The sequence below is a fragment of the Natrix helvetica genome, assembly GCF_964273705.1.
Source record: "Natrix helvetica genome assembly, chromosome: Z".
Lineage (NCBI taxonomy): Eukaryota > Metazoa > Chordata > Lepidosauria > Squamata > Natricidae > Natrix > Natrix helvetica.
The window spans coordinates 72,929,726-72,953,181 of record NC_138554.1 but is presented as its reverse complement, the minus strand read 5'-3'; the positions used below and the strand labels follow the sequence as shown (position 1 = coordinate 72,953,181).

The 23,456-nt window shown below is 35.0% G+C and overlaps 1 protein-coding gene across 9 annotated transcripts in view; it reads right to left on the bottom strand.

Moving 5' to 3' along the window:
- The window catches only part of AMPH (amphiphysin), a 180,185-nt gene that overhangs the window by 100,603 nt on the left and 56,126 nt on the right, over positions 1–23,456 (bottom strand). For all 9 annotated transcript variants that reach the window (XM_081932577.1, XM_081932578.1, XM_081932579.1 and 6 more), the window contains exons 4-8: positions 13,613–13,707; positions 7,987–8,082; positions 6,006–6,113; positions 2,710–2,795; positions 2,040–2,115 (exon numbers count right to left, since the gene is read on the bottom strand). In XM_081932577.1, coding sequence (XP_081788703.1) covers positions 2,040–2,115; positions 2,710–2,795; positions 6,006–6,113; positions 7,987–8,082; positions 13,613–13,707 — 461 coding nt within the window. The remainder of the gene's footprint in view (positions 1–2,039; positions 2,116–2,709; positions 2,796–6,005; positions 6,114–7,986; positions 8,083–13,612; positions 13,708–23,456) is intronic.

The window sequence follows — 23,456 nt, the reverse complement described above, 5'->3', positions numbered from 1 at the left end:
GCGTTTGATTCTGGAGATGAGGGTCTTGGCTACAGAGTTGATCTGTGCAGGGTGGTGATGGGATTGTGCGTTTAAGTAGCAGCTGGTGTGTGTTTTTTTCTGGTAGGTGGTGTGTCCTAGGGAGCCATTAAGCCACAGGCTCTTAGTGGCAATTACATCTGCCTAATATGCAATACAGCCCTGGTTCGATTCCCAGTAAGTGTATGGCTAGCTGATGAGAGCTAAATAGCTTAATGGCTCCCTAGGACACACCATCTACCAGAAAAAAAACACACACCAACCACTACTTAAATGCACAATCCCACCACCACCCAGCACAGATCAACTCTGTAGCCAAGACCCTCATCTCCACAAACTCACAAATGTATTAATCTCCAACGGATTCCAAAGAAAAACAATCACCAACCTAATCCAAAAGGAGACTCCCCCAAAAAACCAAGACACAGAACAGGACAATGGCATTGCCCTCCTCCCTTACATCAAAGGCACCACAGATAAAATCAGCAAAATTCTCCACAAGCACAATATAAAGACAGCCTTCACCACTGACCAAAAAATAGCCAACATCTTAAGAAACCCCAAAGACAAAATCCAGCTAGAAAACCAAGGAGTCTACGAAATACCATGCAAAATCTGCTCAGCAACATATATAGGACAAATGAACAGGAGAATATATGCACGCATCACAGAACACAAGAACGCAATAAGAAAAAAAGAAAAAACTTCCTCCCTTTTCCAGCACCTTAAAGCTACAGGACATGAAATCAACTTTGAAGAAGCCAGGTTAATCTACAAAACAGAACACCTCAACAAGAGAATAATTATGGAAGCCATCGAAATAGAGAAACACCCCCACAACATGAATAAACGTGATGATACCTCCCACCTACCAAACATCTGGAAACCAGCCCTAGTCAACAAACGAACACCACCCACCACCCAGGCCGTTACAATACAAAACAACAATGCACACACAGCCAGCACCAATCAGCACCAATCTACCAATCATGATACAACCACACAACCAATCATTCCACTTACTGAAACAAAGCCAGCACCCCATCCCCTCTCACCAAGATTTACAGAAAGACAGCAGCTCCGATCGCATTTTAAGCCCAAGCCTGAAGATGGCAAGTGAGATATTGCCGAAACGTTGCCAAGACAATCTCAATCCTACACGGGAAAAGACCTGAATACAACAAAACCGTGTGTGTGTGTGTGTGTGTCTGTGTGTGTGTGTGTCTGTGTCTGTGTGTCTGTGTGTGTCTGTGTATGTATGTATATGTATATGTGTGTGTGTATATATATATATATATATATATATATATGTATGTATGTATGTATGTATGTATGTATGTATGTATGTATGTATGTATGTGTGTTACAACCCCTGGTATGCCTAAATTTATTTATTTATTTTATTTATTTATTTATCAGTACAAATGCAACACAAATATATATATATGTGTGTGTGCGTGTGTGTGTGTGTGTGTGTGTGTGTATGTATGTATGTATGTATGTATGTATGTATGTATGTATGTGTGTTACAACCCCTGGTATGCCCAAATATGGGAGGAAGCTCACTACTCCCTCTTTCTGTCCTTCGGCTCATTACAGAAAACCATCCAGGCAGAAAACCATATTTTTATTTTTAATGATAGAATCAACCCAACAAATGATGATTATTGCTATAATAATTTTACCATTAGTCTAGTCTTAAATAATTATAATTACAGCAATAATTTTAATAACAAAAAGAGACTGCTGCAGTTAGCAATAAGCAATAGCATTTCGACTTATAAACCACTTCACAGTATTTTACAGCCCTCTCTGACAGGTTTTACAGTCAGCATACTGCCCCCAACAATCTGGGTCCTCATTTTACCAATGTTGAAAAGATGGAAGGCTGAGTCAATCTTGTTACAGATTAAATATGTATTTATTGACAGCTTTATATTTTAATCCAGTTCATATATTTTTCCTGTCTCACTTTTATACTGTATTTATCCATATCTATATCTCTCTATGTATTTACTCACCAAAGCTATTTCTTTATGAAATTTGGCTTCAAGATTGGAGATATTTTTAAATGTATTCACATAGAAGCCCACGCGCCTAAGTAGAAATGAAAGAGTATGATTAAAAGTGTGTAGAGAAAGAAAGAAAGAAAAAATGAAAAACTGCTTATTGTATATGGACACAGCACATTTTATTCTTAGTCAAAGAATCCTGAAAATGTAAAACACATAATTTACATGTATAATTTGAATGGGCAAACAACCTTCTTTGCAAATTTCTAGCTTATGATACTAAGCTTAAGTTAAGCTTTCTTTAGGTACATTTATCTCCATAGTGTAGATCTCTATTGCTTGGGCATGCTCTACACCCAATGGATGTCAGTGAAGCAACTATGGAAGAACAAGGTTTGCCCTTTTGTTTTCATTATTTTTCTTTGTTCCCTCATTGAGTTAGATGTCTCCAACACTTAATGAAAATAAAGTTAAGATTTAGTTTCTCAACAAGCTCCACTTTTGAATCATAGTTAAAAAGCTCACTGTGCTAATAAGAAAATGACTGTTAGAACAGCCAAGTGATTTTTTCTAAGGGTACAAAGATGCCATTAAAAGATCATAGAGAAAAAACAATTTAATTTTTTAAAAGCTTTGGGGAAATAAAAAGATGAAGCACATAACTTTCCAAATAATATACCTTGACCATAAAGATGGTAGTTCTTCTTGCAAATCAGTGTTAAAATCTTCAAATACCTTCTGTGCTTTCTGAAACTCTTCTTCTGCCTACAACAAAGTGAAATACCTAGCAAACTTTTTTGGGGAAAAACAAAACAAAACAGTTCTGAACAATGCAACATATTATTCCTGATGGGATTTCTTTGGGTTTGTACTCCTTTTAAGGACAAAAGCAGTCAGTCTCAGAACTTAATCCAGAGGTTGACTATGTTTTCAGATTCCAAACCAAAAGGGAAAAGAAAATTAAAGATTCTGCCAATGTCATGACAGCATTAAACTTGATGAAATTTTTGTTAAACTACCCGAGATCTAATAAGATTGCAGCTTCCTTGCTTTAAATCTGAATGAATTTAAGATATTCATTATTGAATAATTTTAAATCTTTCTTAAATTGGTGATAATTTTTATTATACTGGGGTACACCTGAAAGCTATTCACTCAGAATGTGAATAGCATGTTACTGGCTTGGTTACACTTAGCTGAAGTTGCTGAGTCTAGAGCCAAACCTAAATTTTAGGGACACCATACAACCAAGTCTTTAAAAAGAAAGAGAAAAAGTTACTGTTGTAAATTTCCTGATTCAGAATCACAACAAATGTGTAATTGTGCATGTATTAGTCACTTATCCCTTCTTTCTCCATTCCAAATCCCTTAAATAAGTGGATGGCAATAAAACTTTAATGAGAAAATGTCATTTAATGCCCATGGGAACTTTTTAAAGGAAAGCTTACAGTCCTACCAAATGTGATTTTCTTTCTCTTTTCTTGCAGGCAGAAATCATAGCTGTAAAGGGAAACATTAAGCTTTCTCTTCCAGTGTGCTATCATAAAAGCTATTCTCTTCACAGCTGTAACTATTTAAAACAGGTCAGATCAAAATACTTTGCCTCTTAAGGCTGCACAGCAAACGATGCTTTTATTTCCATTATCAAAGTGAAGAGCATCCCAAGCCAATCATTTTGACTTCTGATATGGACATCTTGAAGCATATATCTATCCCTCCAGGCACTAAATATAACTGTAATTAATTAATCACTTAGTAGGAAAGTAGAGCAAAAATAAAGTGACAATCTGAAAATTTCCTTTTTTCTGTAAGGGAGAACCAGTCTTCTGTAATCTTATTTGAAAACTGGGGGGAAAAATCCCCCACAGATATCTAATTCATACCTATGCTAAGGTTTTGTGTCATTGAACTGTACATGTTTTATGAAGTCAGTTACATTTGATTTGATATGTAATAATATTTTAATATTACTCCAAGAGCTTTATCAGCTTTTGATAACATGTTGTCATTTGTAAGTGTTGTATTATAACTGTCATACTTTCTCAAAATTTAAGTCCTATTACCGTGTTTCCCCGAAAATACGCCAGGGGCTTATATTTTTTTGACCCACGAAATATGGCCTTGGGCTTATTAAAGGGGAGGGTTTATTATTTTTGGGTTGCCGGGCGGCTGCTCCCTTGTGACTGGGTTCCCGAAGAGCCGGGCACAGCCTCAGGGTCGAATGGCTGTGTTGCGCTGTTGCAGCAGCAACGCAGCAGCCATGAGGTGACCAAGCTTATGAGCAGCCGCCCGGCAACCCCCCTTTCCAGCCGGGTATAGCGCCGCTGACCGACCTAGCAGTACCCGGAAGGCACCAAGCAACGCGAGCGCCTGTTCACCGCCCTCCGCGTCCCGTGGCTCGGTGCCTTCGGAATGCCCCTAGGTGAGTGAATGGGGCTCTGCATGGCTGGAGGGGAGTTTCGCAGCAGCTTTTCCTCTCCCCGCTCGCGCGAAGGGCATCTGCGCTGCTGGCGCCGTCCGCCGCTTGGGTTTTTTTTTTCAAAGCACGGAGGATGGATGCCGCTCTGGAAGTACGCTCTATGGACAGAGCGTACTTCCAGAGCGGCATCCATCCTCCGTGCTTTGAAAAAAAAAAACCAAGCGGCGGACGGCGCCAGCAGCGCAGATGCCCTTCGCGCGAGCGGGGAGAGGAAAAGCCGCTGCGAAACTCCCCTCCAGCCATGCAGAGCCCCATTCACTCACCTAGGGGCATTCCGAAGGCACCGAGCCACGGGACGCGGAGGGCGGTGAACAGGCGCTCGCGTTGCTTGGTGCCTTCCGGGTACTGCTAGGTCGGTCAGCGGCGCTGTACCCGGCTGGAAAGGGGGGTTGCCGGGCGGCTGCTCATAAGCTTGGTCATCTCATGGCTGCTGCGTTGCTGCTGCGACAGCGCAACACAGCCATTCGACCCTGAGGCTGTGCCCGGCTCTTCGGGAGCCCGCTCGCAAGAGAGCAGCTGCCCAGCAACCCCCCCTTCTTCAGCTGGGCACAGCGCCGCTGACTGACCTAGCGGTACCCCGAAAGCACCAAGCAACGCAAGCGCCTTTGCCCCCAGCTCATTCCCGTGGCTTGGTGCCTTCGGGATACCGCTAGGTCGGCGAGCGGTGCTCTGCCTGGTCGGAGGGGGGGGATTGTCCAGAGGGTTTATTTTCGAGGGTGGGCTTATATTTTTGCGCACGCGAAAAATGTCGCAAGGGTTTAGTTTCAGGACATGGTGTATTTTCGGGGAAACACGGTACCACTAGGATAGAAGATCACAAAGAGATTTCAGCAGTGTAGGCTGGGCTGAAAAGTTGAAAAATAAATCAGAAGTTTGTTAAGATTGAATATCGTAATGTTTGTACTATGGCCAAGGAAATAGATTGACCAAATATAAGGGTCCTTTAAAAGGAAACGACAATCTAATACATCTGGAAAGGACCTCTCACAAAATTACATCTGAATCTGTTTAAAATCAGAACACAGGGATGTAACATCCACATACTGAATTTATTTCCAGTGCAATGGTGAAGAGAAAATGCTATTTTATTTGGAAATGCTAATCCCAGAGGCATGATCTAGATGTCATTCATGGGCATTTTAATCATTGGCTATATGTGATATACTATCAATGTACTGCAACTAGTGATATTTAACATGATTGGCTCACATTAAGCTTTTATTCAATAGATGGTTTACTCAAGGCTTGAAGGTATCCTCCTGTATTTCTGAATCAATATCATCCAGGATTTGTCTCTTGGCCTTGACAAGCATCTGTCCAATATTAAGATAACAGTGAGAGTTGCTGGTTCCTATCTCACTAGCATCACTACTGCAATATTGGTGGCCCAAGCAAATGATAAAACACAACTTAACAGCACTAAGCATAGATTAATGTCAATCACTCCCTGCATGTCTTGTAAAGAGTATATTGTTGTATCTCTTTCTCTCTCTCACCTTAGAAATTCTCCCTTCATCTTTTCTTTTTGAACTTTGCAAAGCTTCCAGATGATGTCTTGCACTATCATAATCTACTAGCTTCCTGCTCCGCTTTGCAATGCGATTCTGTAAATAATGATATGCAAGTCAAAAATCACAATCACAATATAATACAAGATATCTGAAAATAACTTTTCTGCTTTAAAAATATTATGACTTTCTTCCATAACTTAAAAATTAAGCCAGTGTGATGTATGTGAAATGGAATCAAGGTGTTCCAGATTCAAGTCTCTTTTTACCATTTAGACACCTGAATTATCATTTTCTCATTCCCTGGTATGCCTGGAAAAGTTGTTGTAATGAAACTAAAATGATAAAGAGGCCCCAAAATGTAATTTTTTATTTTAAAAAACCCAGGCATAAAGATTGTATTTTTCAAAGTGAAAAAACAGTTTCAAAAGCCACAGACGTTGAACTTCTAAAATTCCATATATTTATTTAACATGCAATTTAAAATTTGTTGCTCCAGACTTTATTGAAAACATATGAAATCTTTTCCAAAGATTAATAAAAGAAACTCACTAAACTATTCAGAACCTAATTTTCAGCAATGTGTATAAATGAACAAAAATAATCAAAAGAATACTCCAGCTGTTAAAAATAATGCTTTTATTGCAATTACTCATTTGTGATAGGATTAAAACAGTATTACACATAAAACATGCAAAAGAATGGAAACAAAAGAATAGTCATAATATTAAAAATTAAACATTTAATTCTGAAATTAAATTCAAACAGAGCAGCAGAATGTTTTAGCAATGAAAGGTCTAGGACCATAATAATAAGTGTGAATGAACTTGGCAGATAGCAGGGAGAGTCACAGATTAGGCAATGATCAGAGAAGAAGCAGCGGAGTCCACAGAAGGAATAGAAGCATATCAAACATTTCAAAATAGATCCTATCTAGTTTGGATTGTAAAGATTAGGGAGGAAAAGTATATTTTCAGACTTATTTTCAGCAACAATTTGGGGTACAGCTATGCTTCTTGCTTTGCTCTACTTCAAAGTACTGGTACTAGAAGACAACTTTATATTTATTGGATTATTTTAAAAAAAAGACGTTAAACACAAAACACATTGACCATTCTTTGTGGTTGAATCAGATTGGTGAATATACTCATAAGCCAAATATAGTAATTGAAAGAAAATGTTAAAAATGTACTATTCTAAATGTTAGAAGAACATTCAGCAGTGTATGCCTTGACAAAGGTATTTAGTTAACACACTAAAGATTTAGTAATACTAGCACAAAACATATAGCAAATCTCATTATCAGTTTTGTTCCATGAATGTTCATGTATGTTCAAAGCTTCAATGCAAAATATTATTGGATAAACCAGAGGAATTATATAGCCAGACCACAAATGATTTATTTAGACTTAAAATAAATCATCTTCCATTCACAAACGCCCTCACCTCAAAAGAAATAAACAGTATATAAATCAAATTGTCATATACCATAAAGAAACCTAGTTTCAACTCTGATTTGGCTCAAGAGATAAATGTGATACACCTGGGACTGATACAACGGGTCCAGAAATTATGTGTTATGTGTTATGTGAGTGGGGCAGAATCTCTGCTGTAATTTCCTACTCTCTGGAGTCCCAAGAATTGAGTGAACATCAGGTGCACTGCTAATCTTATGAAATATTTCAATATTTAGTCACATTTGTGCAAAGGCAAAACAAAACAATAAAGCCATTTGTGTTAATTCCACCTAGAATCCCCAGTCTTATCAACATTTAAGGTTGAAGGATAAATTTCTAAGGGAGTGTCTTTTAGCCAAAGGGGTCAATACCCAATTCTCCTTGTCTGTTTTCTGGTAATTAAATGTAAGCAGCTGTAAGAAAGCTTTTATAGAGTATTATGCCTTCCAAATAGAGTATTTTTGCTTCTATTGCTAAGCATTTGACTTAAGACACATAGTGGCATGCTATACCTTTATATCAGGAAACTGTCCCAAATATGTATCCAAAGTTAGTAGTGACCCATCTACCAGCTTTTGGTGAAAATCTTCCCAAAGCACATCACATTTCTGTAGAGAAAGATGAAATATGTTGAAAATACGGATTTAAACAAAAAAAATTATTAACACCTACAAACCCAAATAAGCATTTCTATCAATCCAACAGCCCAACATTGAAAGAGAAACTCTGGTTATTTGAATTTTAATGACATTTATTTTCACATTAATGTACCTAATATCATCAAAACAGTGATGTTTTTCACTGTTTAGGATTTACCATGTTTTTTCAACATTAGTTCAAGAGAATGGAAAGTAAGGAAAGCATTTAGATATTGCTTATAAACTTCCACACTCATTCTTGCCATATGCAAAACCAAAAATTCATGCTTGCCCACAATATATTATGTATAATTGAAAAAATTCTGCTCCCATTTTCCTAAGGAGATCTACGTTTATCTCCAAGGTCACTTGTTCAAGCATCTAGAGGCACACTGGAGGATGCCTAAAAGCTAGAAAGTTTCATTAACTATTGTTGTATGAATTCTTTTTTCAGTATAAATAAGTTAAATTGTCACCTAAGAACTTCAAAATTAGAAATACATTAGGATGTTGAAAGTCAATGACATTTTACATTTGTCCAAACATTAGAACACAATGCCTCCAGGATATATCTTAATTGTGCATTAAATTGTTCTCAACAACTAGCCAATGAAAAAGACATTTTGGTACTACTAATCCTTAGTAGTAAAATGATAGCTGATGCCTGTGAAAACCTGCTAGAAAGCTGATACAAATCACATAGCAACTCAGTAATCCTATACAGGCATTATTGGTATAGAACTCAGGCCCAACTGAAATACAGAAGGAGGATTATATTGCTGGCTTCAGTCTTCTTTTATTAAAAAAAACCCCAATTTCATTAAAAATTAAAAATTCATTGCCAACAGGATCACGACTGATGATATGGCAGGAGGAGGAGGAGGAGGAGGAGGAGGAGGAGGAGGAGGAGGAGGAGGAGGAGGAGGAGGAGGAGGAGGAGGAGAAAAGGTAAAAACTAATACAAACTAAAAACAAAGAAAAGAATAAAAATAGAAGGTACAGAAAATAAAAATAGAGAAATAGAAAATAAAATAATATAGTAAAAAAAGAAAATATATATAAAGCAATAACTTCACTCTTCATCACAACAAATATAAACAATTTTAGTAATTTATCACTCTTATAATAGAACTAATGATATCTTCTTTCTATATTTGAACTCTTATCTATAAACAAATTCTTAAAGTCTCCTTGTTTCAATCCTGATCATGAAGTTTTAGTCCTGATTGTCAAAAGCTAAGTATTACCAGAGATAACATATATATTTTAACCTTAATCAAATAAATCAACTTTATATATCTTCCTTTTATTTTTAGCAATCTTGATCTTTAGTATCTTTACATAATGTCCTAAAACTTAAATTCTTTTCATTTCTTCTGTCTCTTCTCACAAAATTATTCAAATCTAACATTTTTTTGAAATACACTACAGGAAAATAAGCTTTCATTTGTTATTTATATAACAAATAACTCTTTGAGAAATATTGGCAGTTCAAAAATGTGCAAAAACTCCAACTGAATAAATAACTAATTAAATAGATCTTTTAATTAATAAAATATCAGTCAGTTTCTTTTCTATGCCAGAGTAGCATCTTTTCCCTTATCATTTTGTACCCTATCATTTTTAAGTCTACTTAGTTCACTTTCAATTTTGTCAGGTAAAACCTGTTTCTCTTCTATGACTTTTTAAAACATAGTATCTATAGAAGCAGGCATTCTTATATTTAACTTCTGTGTTTACTATTCAAAAATATAATTTAGTATGCCCCATATTGAAATAGTTTGCTTTACACTCACTGGAGACCACTGTCCTGCAATCTCCTCATAAGGAGCAACAGTCAGAAGCACTTGTGGGCAATCTCAAGTGTCTCCTTCAGAAAGGAATTGTGAAGAGCTGGTCTACTTGCTGGCTCTTTATTCTGCTTGCAGTAATCAGTTCCACTTTTAGTAGAGTTGCCTTTGCTATTTCTTCTCTGGAAGTCACTACTGGATTAAATCTCAATGTCTGGAAATTTAACGTGGCAATTAATACCCAGGATGTCTGGGGTGGAACCACACTGCCCCTTTATTTGCTTGTAGAGGCTTAGAGAATGCTCAGATCAGACTAATGGGGTATTATCTGCAATAAGGGGGAGATATTTGCATGGTATATGGAACAAGAAACTAAATCCAAACATGGAAGTAACATAATGGCTTAAAGATAATAATAATAAGCCACCTATACAGAATAAAATTAAGGCTCCAGGATAGACCCAACAGTAAAATATAAAACTAAAGTTGATACCATTTCTTATAAAACAGAGAAAGGGAGAATTAAAGTCTCAGCAGTGATGTATTATAAATTTTCCTTTCAAAATAAAAGCCTTTAGGACTGAAACAACCTGAAGAAGAGGTGGATGGTTCAAATCAGAAAATCTATAAGAAGTAACTTATAGAAAGTGCTGTATACCTGCTGAACTATGCACACATATTAGTAAAATCATATTGAAAGGACTCCTCTCTTTTGCTCTAGTCAAGACAGAACGTTCGAAAATCTCTGACATTTATTCACTGATATTCCAGGTGCTAAAAGCAATGTGGAAGAGACCTGTAAATCCTCAGTAGTAGATAAGATCTTAAACTATTCAGAGATGAGATACAGGGGGCATCAAGCAACTTTGGAGAGAAGAGAAGGCTACTGGAAACAGATGCAGTCAAATCAACTATAATAGCTGCAGCCTGCTGGTTTTTTTAATGTTCTCATAGAATGAGTCACAAATAGGATGAGTGATTGCATCAAAGCTATTTAGTAAACACTTGGCAGTGTTCATATGAGTCTGATGCTTGGCATTCCCAAAGCATAAAAAGCAAATATTCCATCCCCGTATTTGGCACTTGCAGAAAACTCTGCAGCTAGAAAATTGAGCCTATATGAGGGAATGAAGATTAGTGAAATAAGATAAAAATCTAAAAGGGAAGAACCAAACATAAAGAATCCATCATGAAGAATGAATACCTGATCGTTGTGGGAGTTGCAGAATAGGATTAATACTGTTCTTACTAGTTCATTCTGTGTACAAAGGAGGAACCTGCCCAGAAACTGATATACTTTGCAAAATTTCACTAGATTCTGGACAGGCAGATAATGCAAGAGGATAACCATGTAAATGAGCTGCATGAAAATAAGGAAACAAATGCAAATTAAAATTTAGCCATGAAGCTCATATTGCACATTTGGATCTAATCTCTATCTGAGCTGTGTTTGTTCACCATATTTTCTTAGCTACAGTTTTCCTATTCAATCCAATCCAATTCCTTGAGCTCACACAATAGATTGAACTATGATCTAGGAAATTATATTTTAACTTATGTAACTTATTACAGTTAGAATAAAATAGGATAAACTATGGATCTAATAAATGAAAGTGAAGTGAAATGAAACTATAATGCTATCTTGAGCTCCTTGGAATTAAGGATGGATAAAATGCCATTGATTGTACTAAATAAGGTGTGGAAAAAATAATTCCCAATTTACTTGTATGATATGCTCTGCAAGTCCTATGCAGACAAGAAATACAGAAATACTGATTTCCTTGTCCCCATGCAAACAATACTTGTAAGTACATGCCATTGTGAAAATAAATTTTGCTTTTAGTAGCACCATGCTTAATCACAGTAGTTTTCAGAGTGAAAAGGGGTTACCAAAGCAACACACACATTGTTATTAGTTTAAAAATTAGTTGTAAATAAATCAAAATCTTGGATTTTCCTATAAATTATCAAGGCTGAATGTCTTTTCTGAATTAATGAGGAGCATTTTCTGGGCAAACAACATTTGACTCAAGCCATATAATACCAAGTGTCTACAGAATGCTTAACTTCCTGTTGTTGCTATTCTTACTTTTTAAAAACAGTGTTTTTTAAAAAACTATTCATCCCTTTCACCTTCAAATTTAACTAGTCATGACTTCTACAATTAGTCACTAGACTTTCAATAGTGATATTGCCTTCAGAATTTTTTTTTTTGGGGGGGGTGTTCTGTATTTTGGGCCAAAATAGTAATATTAGTAAATTATTTCTTTACCCAGCCACTGCATTTTCTTATCTTTTGCTTGGTATTATCTCATTTCAGTCCCTTTTCTGATCAAATTAGCTGTCAAAATAATTCTCTTCTCACTTTGCTAATGTAATGCTCCTCTTTGTATCACTATGTTTATTTGTTATTCTTGAATCCAGAACAACCTTTAGAGTCCTCATAGCTTTGGAAAAAATGTGTTATATGGACTCTAATACAAATAGTGTACTATTTTCAATGGTATCAGGCTGATCTCCAAGACATCAAGCAACTCAGGCTCTTGTTTTCAACCAAAATCACAAAAAAGGAAGGAACCTATGATCTTCAAGAATAATATTCACAGTTGCTTTAGTGATTTTAAAGTATAGGTAGTCCTTGACTTATGAGCACAATTGAACCCAAAATTAATGTTACTAAGTGAGAAATTTGTTGTGAGTTTTGCTCAGCTTTAGGACATTTTTGGCCACAGTTGTTAAGTGAATCACTGCACTTGTTAAGTTAGTAACACAGTTGTTAAGTGAATCTGACTTCCCCATTGACTTTGCTTGTGAGAAGATCACAAAAAGGGATCACATGACCAGGGGACACTTCGACAGACATTATGAATCAGTTGTCAAGCATCCAAATGTAAATCATATGACCATGGGGGATGCAGTCATAAGTGTGAAAAATTGTCATAAGTCACCTTTTTCTGTGTCATTTTAACTTCAAACGGTCACTAAATGAACTGTTGTAAGTCAAGGACTATCTGTACTGAATTGCGTCTACTCATCCAAAATTAGTTGAGGTGCAATAAAAAATAGACTTTTGCACAGCAATTTCTTGGAATTTCTATCCTGCAGGAAATCAGTTCAGTTCATTAAAAGCTCAGTTTTAGACACTATTTAAAGCTCTTCTTTTGTAAGATCAAGAATAGGATTATTGGAAAATAACTATAGCTGTATTAATTAATAATTTGTTGTCTTCTGCTTTATCATTAAGTTTTATATTTTTTCTTAACTACCTTATATTCCTTGTTACATAAATCAATATTTAGTCATAACATATTCATTGGAGTTAATGATATTTAAGTTAGTCATTGTTTACTTCTCACATTAATTTTTAAATTTTTTTTAAACATAAAAGACAACATATAAAACTCTCATCCATTACATACAGCATATCGTTTGGTTACAAGCGTTTGTGCATCCATATTTTCAATTACTCAATCACAAAATTTCCGTCTAATATAACTAAGTACCTCACTTTCATTGTGCATCATATATTCAATTACGGTTAATATTTCTTTCTTTTCAGCAAACCTAATTCCTTTGCATCCTTAGTTGTCTATTTAATAACAATATACCTTTATGTAATCACTTACTTCTCACATTAATTTATTGTGTCTATTCTAAGTACAATTCAATCTAAATCTGCAATTTCTTAAATAAATAAAATAAATTCTTACCTCACCAACCGTTTTCACATCTTCTCGCCCATACCAATCAGGTTCATATACTTCATGAAGAGACTCTGTAAGCTTTTTGGAAGCATCTTGCATGCCTAAAATTTTGAGCAGAAAGAGTCTGTTGTTCACATCTGTAATCTCAAGGTTGGATTCCATTTCATCTGCCTTTATCAGTGTCATCTCTGAAGTTCATAAACATTCAATAAGGCTATGAAACAGAATTTTGTTAGAATTTATTTTTTGAATAATATTTATATAAATAATATTTATTTTGAACGTTATTTCAAAAATAATAAAATGATAAAAAATAGTAGTGATTGGATATCAATGACAAATGTGAATACTAAAAATGAATGAGTTTGTCGGTATATTTTTTTCTATATAAAACTGTAATCACTTCTTATTTAGCAGTACTGTCTTTTTTTATTGCCAGTATAAATGCTAAATAAAGCTTAGCAGAAAAATCGTTTCTGTAGGGTTCTTCTTTTGTGTGTATTTTCTTCTGACTTCAAGTTTTGTCTGGATTCCATTATGTAGTTACACACAATGGATGGACAAAGGTAAATAGGTCAAGGCAACAGCTCTGCTGTTTGCTTTGTTTACAATTGCATAACATTCCAATTCAAAACATACAATTCAAACCTACCATATGGTTTTTACAGGTAGCTAGATTTTCAGTAATATAAATCAAATAAAAACAATCAAATTCTAAGCCATAAATTATTATAGAACAATTGTCAGTTGAAACATAGGATAATTTCATAGTTATTTTAATGTTATTTCAGTAGGATCCACATTTGAAGATGATTTTTAAAACATTTTTGCCACTCTAATGCTCCCCTTTATTTTTGACTCATCTGCTTCTCTTTACTCTTTGAGTTTCCTCTCCTCTTCTAAATGTCTCTCCCTTTTCTAAAATCATTTCTACACCTTTTTTCACCCCACGCCCCTTGCTTTTCCAAGTCTATAAGGATAAATCTGATAGGCTGATTTTGAAAAATATAATCAGGATTGAACCTGATGAAAGGTCACCAAGAAATACCCAATTGTAGGCCAACCACTTCCATATTTTTGCCACCATGCTCAACTCAAGGCAAACATGATGATAACATCATAGTGCAGGCATCTGCAATCACATACCTGTCAGAATCATAAGGAAGGATTTCAGTGTGTCTTTAACAGTGCAAGGTTTCTTTCATCATCACTTTGGATATAGTGGAGGCAGATGATGAAGATTTAAGGGACATCATGACAAACATCTTGGCTGATTATATACAGAAAGAAAAACAACAGATGGGGTGGGAACTGGATCTGGTTTATAGAGTAAACTCAGCATATGCTAGAACACACAATGTTCCCAGGGAGGTACATGTTAAATTTCTCAGAAAGACCACAAGAGATGAGATTCTGAGTGCACAAAGAGGGCAAGTGTTGAAATATCAAGATAGAGAAATAACCATTCTGAAACAGATCCCTAAGAAAGTCAGAGAGAAAAGAAAAAACTATTCGCAATTAGCGAAGAAGCTTTACCAGAAAGGGGTGTGGTTTAGATGGTTGATGCCTGAAGGTATGTTAATTTTCTGGGAGGATACTAGAGTTAGAATCAACACAACCATAGAGGCACAGGCCTTTATGGGAAAAAATTAAGCACTCCTAGATATACCTGATGATCTTACACCCGACATACAGGACATGGGAGGGGCCGGAGCTCTGCTGCCGGGGGGAGAGGGAGCAATACCAAGAAAACTCAGATCACAAAAATGAATAAGGAAATCGGCTTTATATAAATTGATTGAAATTTTTATATGAATTTATATGCTGACAAACTATTACTATGTAATATTGAACTATTTGTTTAAATGAATACTATGAGTATGGGGGGGCGGGGATACCCTTCACACATTGTAACCGTCAAAATTATGTAACCTACTCCAATACCCTTTTCCTTATTATTTTTTTTAAAAAAACCAATAAAACTTTGTTTAAAAAAAAAAGAAATCACTGCGCGGAAGTTGGAAACTGCTGCGTGGTGCTTTCTTGTCACGTGTGCGGCCGCGCAGCCACGCACCTTAGAGGGAACATTGAACATCACACCAGCGTGGAGAAGAGGAACAGGCTTCGTTCTTTCTGTCCAATTTTTCATGTCTGGAGGCCAGTAGAGATGGAGTTAGACCCTAGAGGGGCCAGCGATATATAGGGGAAGCTCTGGGGGTAATGGGGAGAGGTGCACTCCCCCATTACGGCAAAAGGAATCCCTTGAATCTGATGCAGAAGAGACCAGCCACTATGGTCTGATCCGGAGGCATGGTGGCCTGATTAATGGAGAAGGAAGTGAGGAGAGAGAAGCAGCAGGAAGTATCAGTTGGAGTGAGTTACCAGATAGATTCTCAGAGACTGTGAAACCTATAAGCTGATGGGCAACTGAGTCTCCAAGTTGGAAAAAGCGGCACTTTTGGGGTGGGAGCAGAGCCTTGAGAAGACAGAAATAGAGATTGACAGAAGGAGTGGAGGGAGTGTTGATGGTTTGAGCTGGAGATTTGTTGGAAAATATTTATAGACATATAGACCAGGAACTGAGACTGTGACTAGCTATTGCAGCTTGCAGATCGGGAAAAGAATAATTACAATAAGTTTTTTCTTGGCTAGAAGACGGAGAAGAGAAGATTTGGTGGAACAAGTGAAACGAAAGTGACAGTTACTGTGCTAAATAGAGGAAAGGTGACATCTTAGATAAGAAAGGAGTAGCTGATACAACAGTAAGGCTAAGGGGCTTCAGTAAGGCTTTACTCTTCTTGAAGCCGGTGTGCTCATATAAACTAAATCAGCTATAATTATATAAAGCCTTGTATAGCTATTATCTATTGTATAACTGTTTATTTAAAAATAAACGACCAGAAAAAAAACAATGCTGATTACAGCTTCCCCATCAGGATAATGATCAATAGGAGATATGTTAGGTAGCGAAAAATCAGGATCCACATTAAATTTACAGAGCATACAGTCGACCCTGAGTATGATTCAAGATAATGAAAACACAGGAATCAATAACAAATAACCATGAGGAAATCAAGAATGAGATGGGAGAGATGAAAGGAGATATTCATAAATTGGACGATTGAATGGGTGAAATACAGGAGACAATACCCAGAAATGAACAGAAGATAAAGACAGTGGAAGCTAGAAAAAAACTAGATACAGCAGAAGAAAGATTGATGCTGGTGAATAGGGACCTGGAGGAGGCAATGATACATCTGGAAATGGAGAAGTCAGCCTTTTTCCTGAGATTCCAAACCATAACAGAAAATAAAGAGGAAGACCTATTGAACCTCATGGTAGAATTGCTGCTGGATGTATTACAGAAAACTAAACAGGATGCAAAACAATATAGATGAAGTCTATAGGGTCCACACCAATTATGTACCTCAACACAAACTGCCAAGAGAAGTTCACATAAGATTCGCAAGAAAAATAACCAGGGATGAAATGTATAGGAAGACAAGAGATGAATCACTGACGTATAAAGGGAAAGATATCTTAACTTTGAAACAGGTACCCAAAAGGATTAGAGAACAAAGAAGGAACTATCATTTCTTATCCTCGCAGCTGGTGAAATATAATGTTTAGATGGCTTCTCCCTGAAGGTATGTTGATCTCATGGCAAGAAAAGAAGATCAGAATTGATTCACTAGACAAGACACGATAATTTTACAAACATTATTTAGCAGAAGATGAAGAACAAGATAAGAAATCGAAAACAAAAACCAGGAGGAACAACAGCCAGAACGAAAAGGGTCGGACCAAGAAGTAAGAGAATGGACAGAAAGGAAACATCAGGAAAGAGAGGGAGCAAGGATGAGAACACAATGAGAGATAAGACCAAGGAGAGGAATGAGAGTTATGTATAAACAATAAAATGAAAGAAGGAATTAAGTTATTATCAATCAACATAAATGGAATGAACTCTCCGGCCAAAAGAAAACAAACACTGTCAAAACTTCAAAAACAAAATATGGATATTACCTGTTTCCAAGAGATCCGTGTTAAGAAACAACACGGTGGTATTCTAGAATCTCCAAAAATAGGGAAACTACATTTGGCATTGGCGCAGAAATAGAAGAGGGGTATAACAGTATATATAAAAGAATGGTTAAAACTGAAACAGATTTATGCAGATGAAGAGGGAAGAATTCTATTGATAGAAATAACAATAAGTCAAAAATGAATACAAATTGGCAGTAACATATGCACCAAATGTCGATCAAAAGTAATTCTACCATAAATTACATCGGAAAATAATAGATTCAGATCAGGAGAATATTTGTCTAGTAGGAGATTTTAACGTGGTAGTGGATATTAAGAAAGATTATATAAGTAGTAAAAATAATAAGAAGAGAAGAACATTACCAATTGCTTTCTTTGAAATGGCACAATAATTAAATTCAAAATATATGTGGAGAGAATTAAATCCGCAGAAAAGTCAATATACTTTGTTTTCAAACCCCCACAATTTGTGGTCAAGGATTGATGTGGTGTGGATGGATGCAGAATCTGGAAAGAATGTAGAGGAAATAGAAATAATGGCGAACAAAAGGGCAAGGTGAAACACAACTCAATTAAGTGATTTAAGCTTTCCCTGAGGAATTAGACCAAAGCCTATCCATAAGAGTATGCACAGCCATTTTGGTGAAGGGGCGGAGCTTCTGGAGGCAAAAAATGCTGTATTCGATGTATAAGACACACCCAGATTTTCAGCCTCTTTTTTCAGGAAAAAAGGTGTGTCTTATACTCTGAAAAATATGGTAATGGAAGAAGATATTAAGCAGTATTTAAAGGAGAAAGATCTCCCCATAGTACCGGATATAGCAAGGGAAATGTTGAACGATAAAATTACTATGATAGAGATGAAGGAGGCAATCAAAAAACAAAAGAATAACAAAACACCAGGACCGTATGGAATCCCTGAAGAATTATATAAAGCAATTCAGGAGCCATTAGAGAAAGTATTTTTGGACTTATATAATGAAACATTAGAACAAGCAAAATTATCAAATTCATGGACAGAGGCATTCATTACGCTCATACCAAAAGAGAATATAAATAATATAGATAACCAGCAAATTAAAAACTATAGGCCAATCTCATTATTAAATGCCGACTATAAAATCTTTGTTATAATAATTGTGGAAAGAGTTAAAAGATACTAAATGAAATTATTCATTCTGATCAAAATGGGATTTTACCAAATAGGTATATAAGAAACAATACAAGGATGATAATGAATGGTTTGGAATACTATGAGGCTCATCCGGAAAAACAAGTGGTGCTGATATTTGTTGATGCGCAAAAAGTATTTGATAATTTAAATTGGGACTTTCTCATTAATCAATTAAATATTATGAAATTTGAGGATAAATTTATTGGAATGATTAGAGAGGTATATTCTACCCAAATGGCAAAAATATTATTAAATGGGGAAACAGATAAGTTCAGTACAGCTAAAAGGGTAAGGCAGGAATGTCCCTTATCTCCCCTCCTTTTCATCCTATCATTGGAAGTATTACTGATGCACATTAGGCAAAAGCAGCAAATAAAAGGATTGAAAATTAAAAAGGAAGAATATAAACTACAAGCCTCCAGGGATGTTTTGGTCTTTATTATAGAGGATCCTCTAGAGACAGGAATTACACCAGTGGTGGGTTCCTACCAGTTCGGACTGGTTTTGGCCGAACTGGTGGTGGTTTGGCTGCCTGGGTCACTGTATATCTGTAAATATTGATATAAGTCCCTTTTTGGGAGAGGGGGCGGTTTAGAAATCTAAAGAAATAAAATAATAATAATAATAATTTAACTATATATATAATACAGAGTTTAGTAATCTATATAGTTAGTAACTATGTTAATATGAATGACATTGATATGGAAATGCTGTAATAATTGGAACTATATGCTGCTTTTTAATGTTGAAATATATCTAATAAAGTTTTTAATTTTCTTTTAAAGACCCTAAGGTCCCTCTCGCAGTTACTGTTTTTGAGCCAGGTTTTGCCTAATCTGTACTTGTACCTTTAGTTTTTCCTGCCTAGGTGTAAAACCTTGCTTTTCTCCACATTAAGTTTTATTTTGTTGGATAGGCCCCATTATTCAAATCTGTCAAGAACTTTTTGGACCCTGAGCTTGTCTTCTGGAGTGTTGCTATTCCTGCCAGCCTATTCTGCAAATTTGAGAAGCTCCCATTCTATTCCCTCATCTAAGTCATTATGAAGATATTGGACCTAAAACTGAACTCTGTAGTATCCCATTACTTACTTCCCTCCATGTAGATGTAGTACCATCAAGGACTACTCGTTGAGTATGATTTGTCAGTCAGTTGCAAATCCACCTGGTCATGATGCTATCTATCCCACATTTTTCTAGATTACCAAGGTGTAGGTTGTGATCTACTTTGTCAAATGCCTTGCTGAAGTCTAAATATATTATGTCTACAGCATTTCACTGATCCACTAATTTAGTCACTTTGTCAAAGAATGAAATAAGATTAATTTGGCATGATGTATTTTTGAGAAACCCATGATGATGTCTAGTTATTACTTTACTCATTTCAAAATGTTAGCAAATCTGTTTCTTGATTATCTTTTCCACTATCTTTCCAGGTATTGATGTTAACCTGATTGGTCTGTAGTTTCTTAGGTCTGATGTCAGACCTGGAAGCCATATTTTTTTAAAATAAATTTTATTTCGTTTGTACAAACTTTACATCTTTGCAACACATTGCATTTTTTTACCTATCCGTTGTGTCTGTTTTATCTATACCAATAAATCTTTTTTAACTATGACTTCATATATTTGTGCATTTACATTATTTCATTTTTTTTCATTCTATATATAATATTCTATATGTTCTATGTATAGCAGTTTTTATTACATTTATGTCATTTTGTAAAGTATATAATATGTTAAATCTTTTATAACTATGACTTTATATATTTGTGCAATTACATTATTTCATACATTTTTTTTATTCTATAAGTAATATTCTATATATTCCATGTATAATAGTTTTTACTACATTTACATCATTTTGTGTAATATTTATTTGCTATAGTCTATCTCATATTTCAATCTTTTAATCCTTTTCCGGTTTTGTAGTTTGTCTATTGTTTTGTTGATCTTTCTTCCTTTCTTTTTTTGCTTTCCTGCTTTTCCCCTCCTTTCCTCTAGCCAATTGTACAATAAATCCCATACGGAGTAGTATTCAGATTTGTCTTTCTCTTTTACTTCTTTCGTGAGCCTATCCATCTCTGCACATTCCAATATTTTTTAAATTACATTTTCTTCTGTTGGTATATAATTATTTTTCCAGTTTTGTGCGAATATAATTCTTGCTGTCGTAATGATGTGTAAAATTAAGTATCTAATTTTTTTTCATAATTTCCTTTTATAATCCCTAACAAAAATAATTCGGGTTTTAGTGCAATTTGATGTGTAGTAATCTCCACTAGTCAATCTTTTATTTTTTTCCAATACTTTTTGCAACTGCGCACGTCCACCACATATGGTAGTATGTTCCATGTTGTTTGTTGCATTTCCAGCAGATAGGTGAACACTCAGGGAACATTTTTGCAATTCTTGCTGATGGAAGGTGCCATCTATAGAACATCTTGTACATGTTCTCTCTATAAACCATTGCCATCGTTAATTTGTAGTTTATTTCCCAATTTTTTTCCCATTCCGCCAATTCTATACTATACCCAAAATTTATTGCCCATGTTATCATTGTTTATTTCACAGTTTCTTCTTCCTTTTTAAATTTTAATAAGGAGTGATATATTTTTTAATCAATTTTTCTTCGGTTCCCTGTAAAATTTTATCTAGCTCTTGCAGCTTTTTATAGAATCCGTCTCTTTCCCTCTCTTTTTTATACCTTGCCTGTATTTATAAATAGGGCCACCAGCCAATATCTATTCCCTTGTCTTTCAGTTCTTGCCTTGTTTTTAGCCTTTCTTGGTTGTCTAATATGTCTTTATATGTTATTATCTTGTTTATGTCCAATACGTTCGGGTATATCAGAGTTCCATGGTGGATAGCCAGGTTGGGATTTTATTATAATGTTTTGTTTTGATTTTTAACCATGTTTGTAGTAGAGCTTTTCTAATTAAATGTTTTTGGAAATAGCTATGAATCTTATCTTTCCCATCCCAGATAAAGGTGTGCCAACTCAATTCTAAATTATAACCTTCTATTGTTAATAATCTTCTGTTTTTTAAATTGATCCAGTCCTTTATCCAGGTGAGAGCTGATGCTTGGTAATAAAGCTCCCAATCGGGAAGTCCGAATCATCCTCTTTCTCTACTGTCTTGTAACAATTTTAATTTAATTCGTGGTTTTTTTCCCTGACCAAATAAACTGTGCAATTAATTAATTTAAATCTATGAAAAAAAATTCCTTATACTATTTTTGATAGTATATTCATTTTAATGATGGCAATTCTTCCCATTAAGGATATTTGTAGTTTCCTCCAATTTTCCAGATCTTTCTTAATTTTCTGAATTGTTTTAACATAATTACCTTCTTTAATTGTTGAGCATTTACCTGTCAGCCAAATTCCTAGATACTTTACTTTTTTTCCTACTTGCATTCCCATGTTTTCCTCTAATTCTTGCTGTTTTTTAGTAAAATTCTTCGTAATTATCTTTTTTTATTCTTATTAATTTTAAGTCCCGCTCCTTACCGAATTCCTCTATTTTTTGGATTAATTTAATTCCTGATTTTAATGGATCCTCGATATGAATACCCTATTGTCCGCAAATGCCTGTGATTTATATTCCTCTTTTTAAATTGTTAATCCCTTTCTTCTTGATTGTTTCTAATTTTTGTTAGTAGAACTTCCAGTGATAGTATAAATAATAAAGGTGATAATGGACATTTCCATATCTTAACTTCTTCTGTAGTGTCACTATTTATTATTATTTTTGCTCCCTGGGCCAAATAAATTGATTCTATCATTTTTATAATTTTTTTCTCCAAATCTCATCATTTTTAACTGTGAGATTATGAAATGCCAATTCAAGTTATCAAAGGCCTTCTGGGCGTCTAAGAATACCAGTGCAACTTGTTTTCCCAGATTCTCTTCATAATATTCTAGTGTATTTATAATTATCATCCTATTGTTTTTTAATTGACGTTTTGGTAAGAAGCCGTTTTGATCTGTGTGAATAATTTCATTTAATATTTTTTAATTCACTGTGCCATTATTGATTTAAAGATTTTATAATCTGCACTTAGTAAAGAAATTGGTCTGTAATTTTTTATTTGTTGGTGGTCCAAAACATCTTTGGGTATTAATGTTATATATGCTTTCCTCCATGATTTTGGTAACTTTGCTTCTATAAGTGTTTCATTAAATAAGTCTAAAATCACTGTTTCTGTCTGTTCTTGCATGGCTTTATAAAATTCTACAGCCTGGGCCCGGTGTTTTATTATTATTTTGTCTCTTCAATGCTTCCTTTAATTCTATCACTGTGATTTTTCTGGTTAGCATTTCTCTTCTCTCTTCTTCAATTTCATCTAGATTCCTTGTATTTAAGTATTGTTCGATATTGTCTTGTAATATATTTTCTTTGCTGTACAAATTCTCAAAAAAATTATGTACTATTTTTTTCCTCTTTCCGGTATTGTATGTTTCCCCTTTCATCTTGTAAGTGATGTATTATTCTTTTTTCTTTTTCTTTTTTCAATTTTGTGCTAACCATCTTCCCAGTTTATTCGCATTCTCAAAATAGTTTTGTTTTGCAAATTTGATTTTTGGGGCCATCTCTTCTTGTGTCATCAAATTTAATTTGTGTTT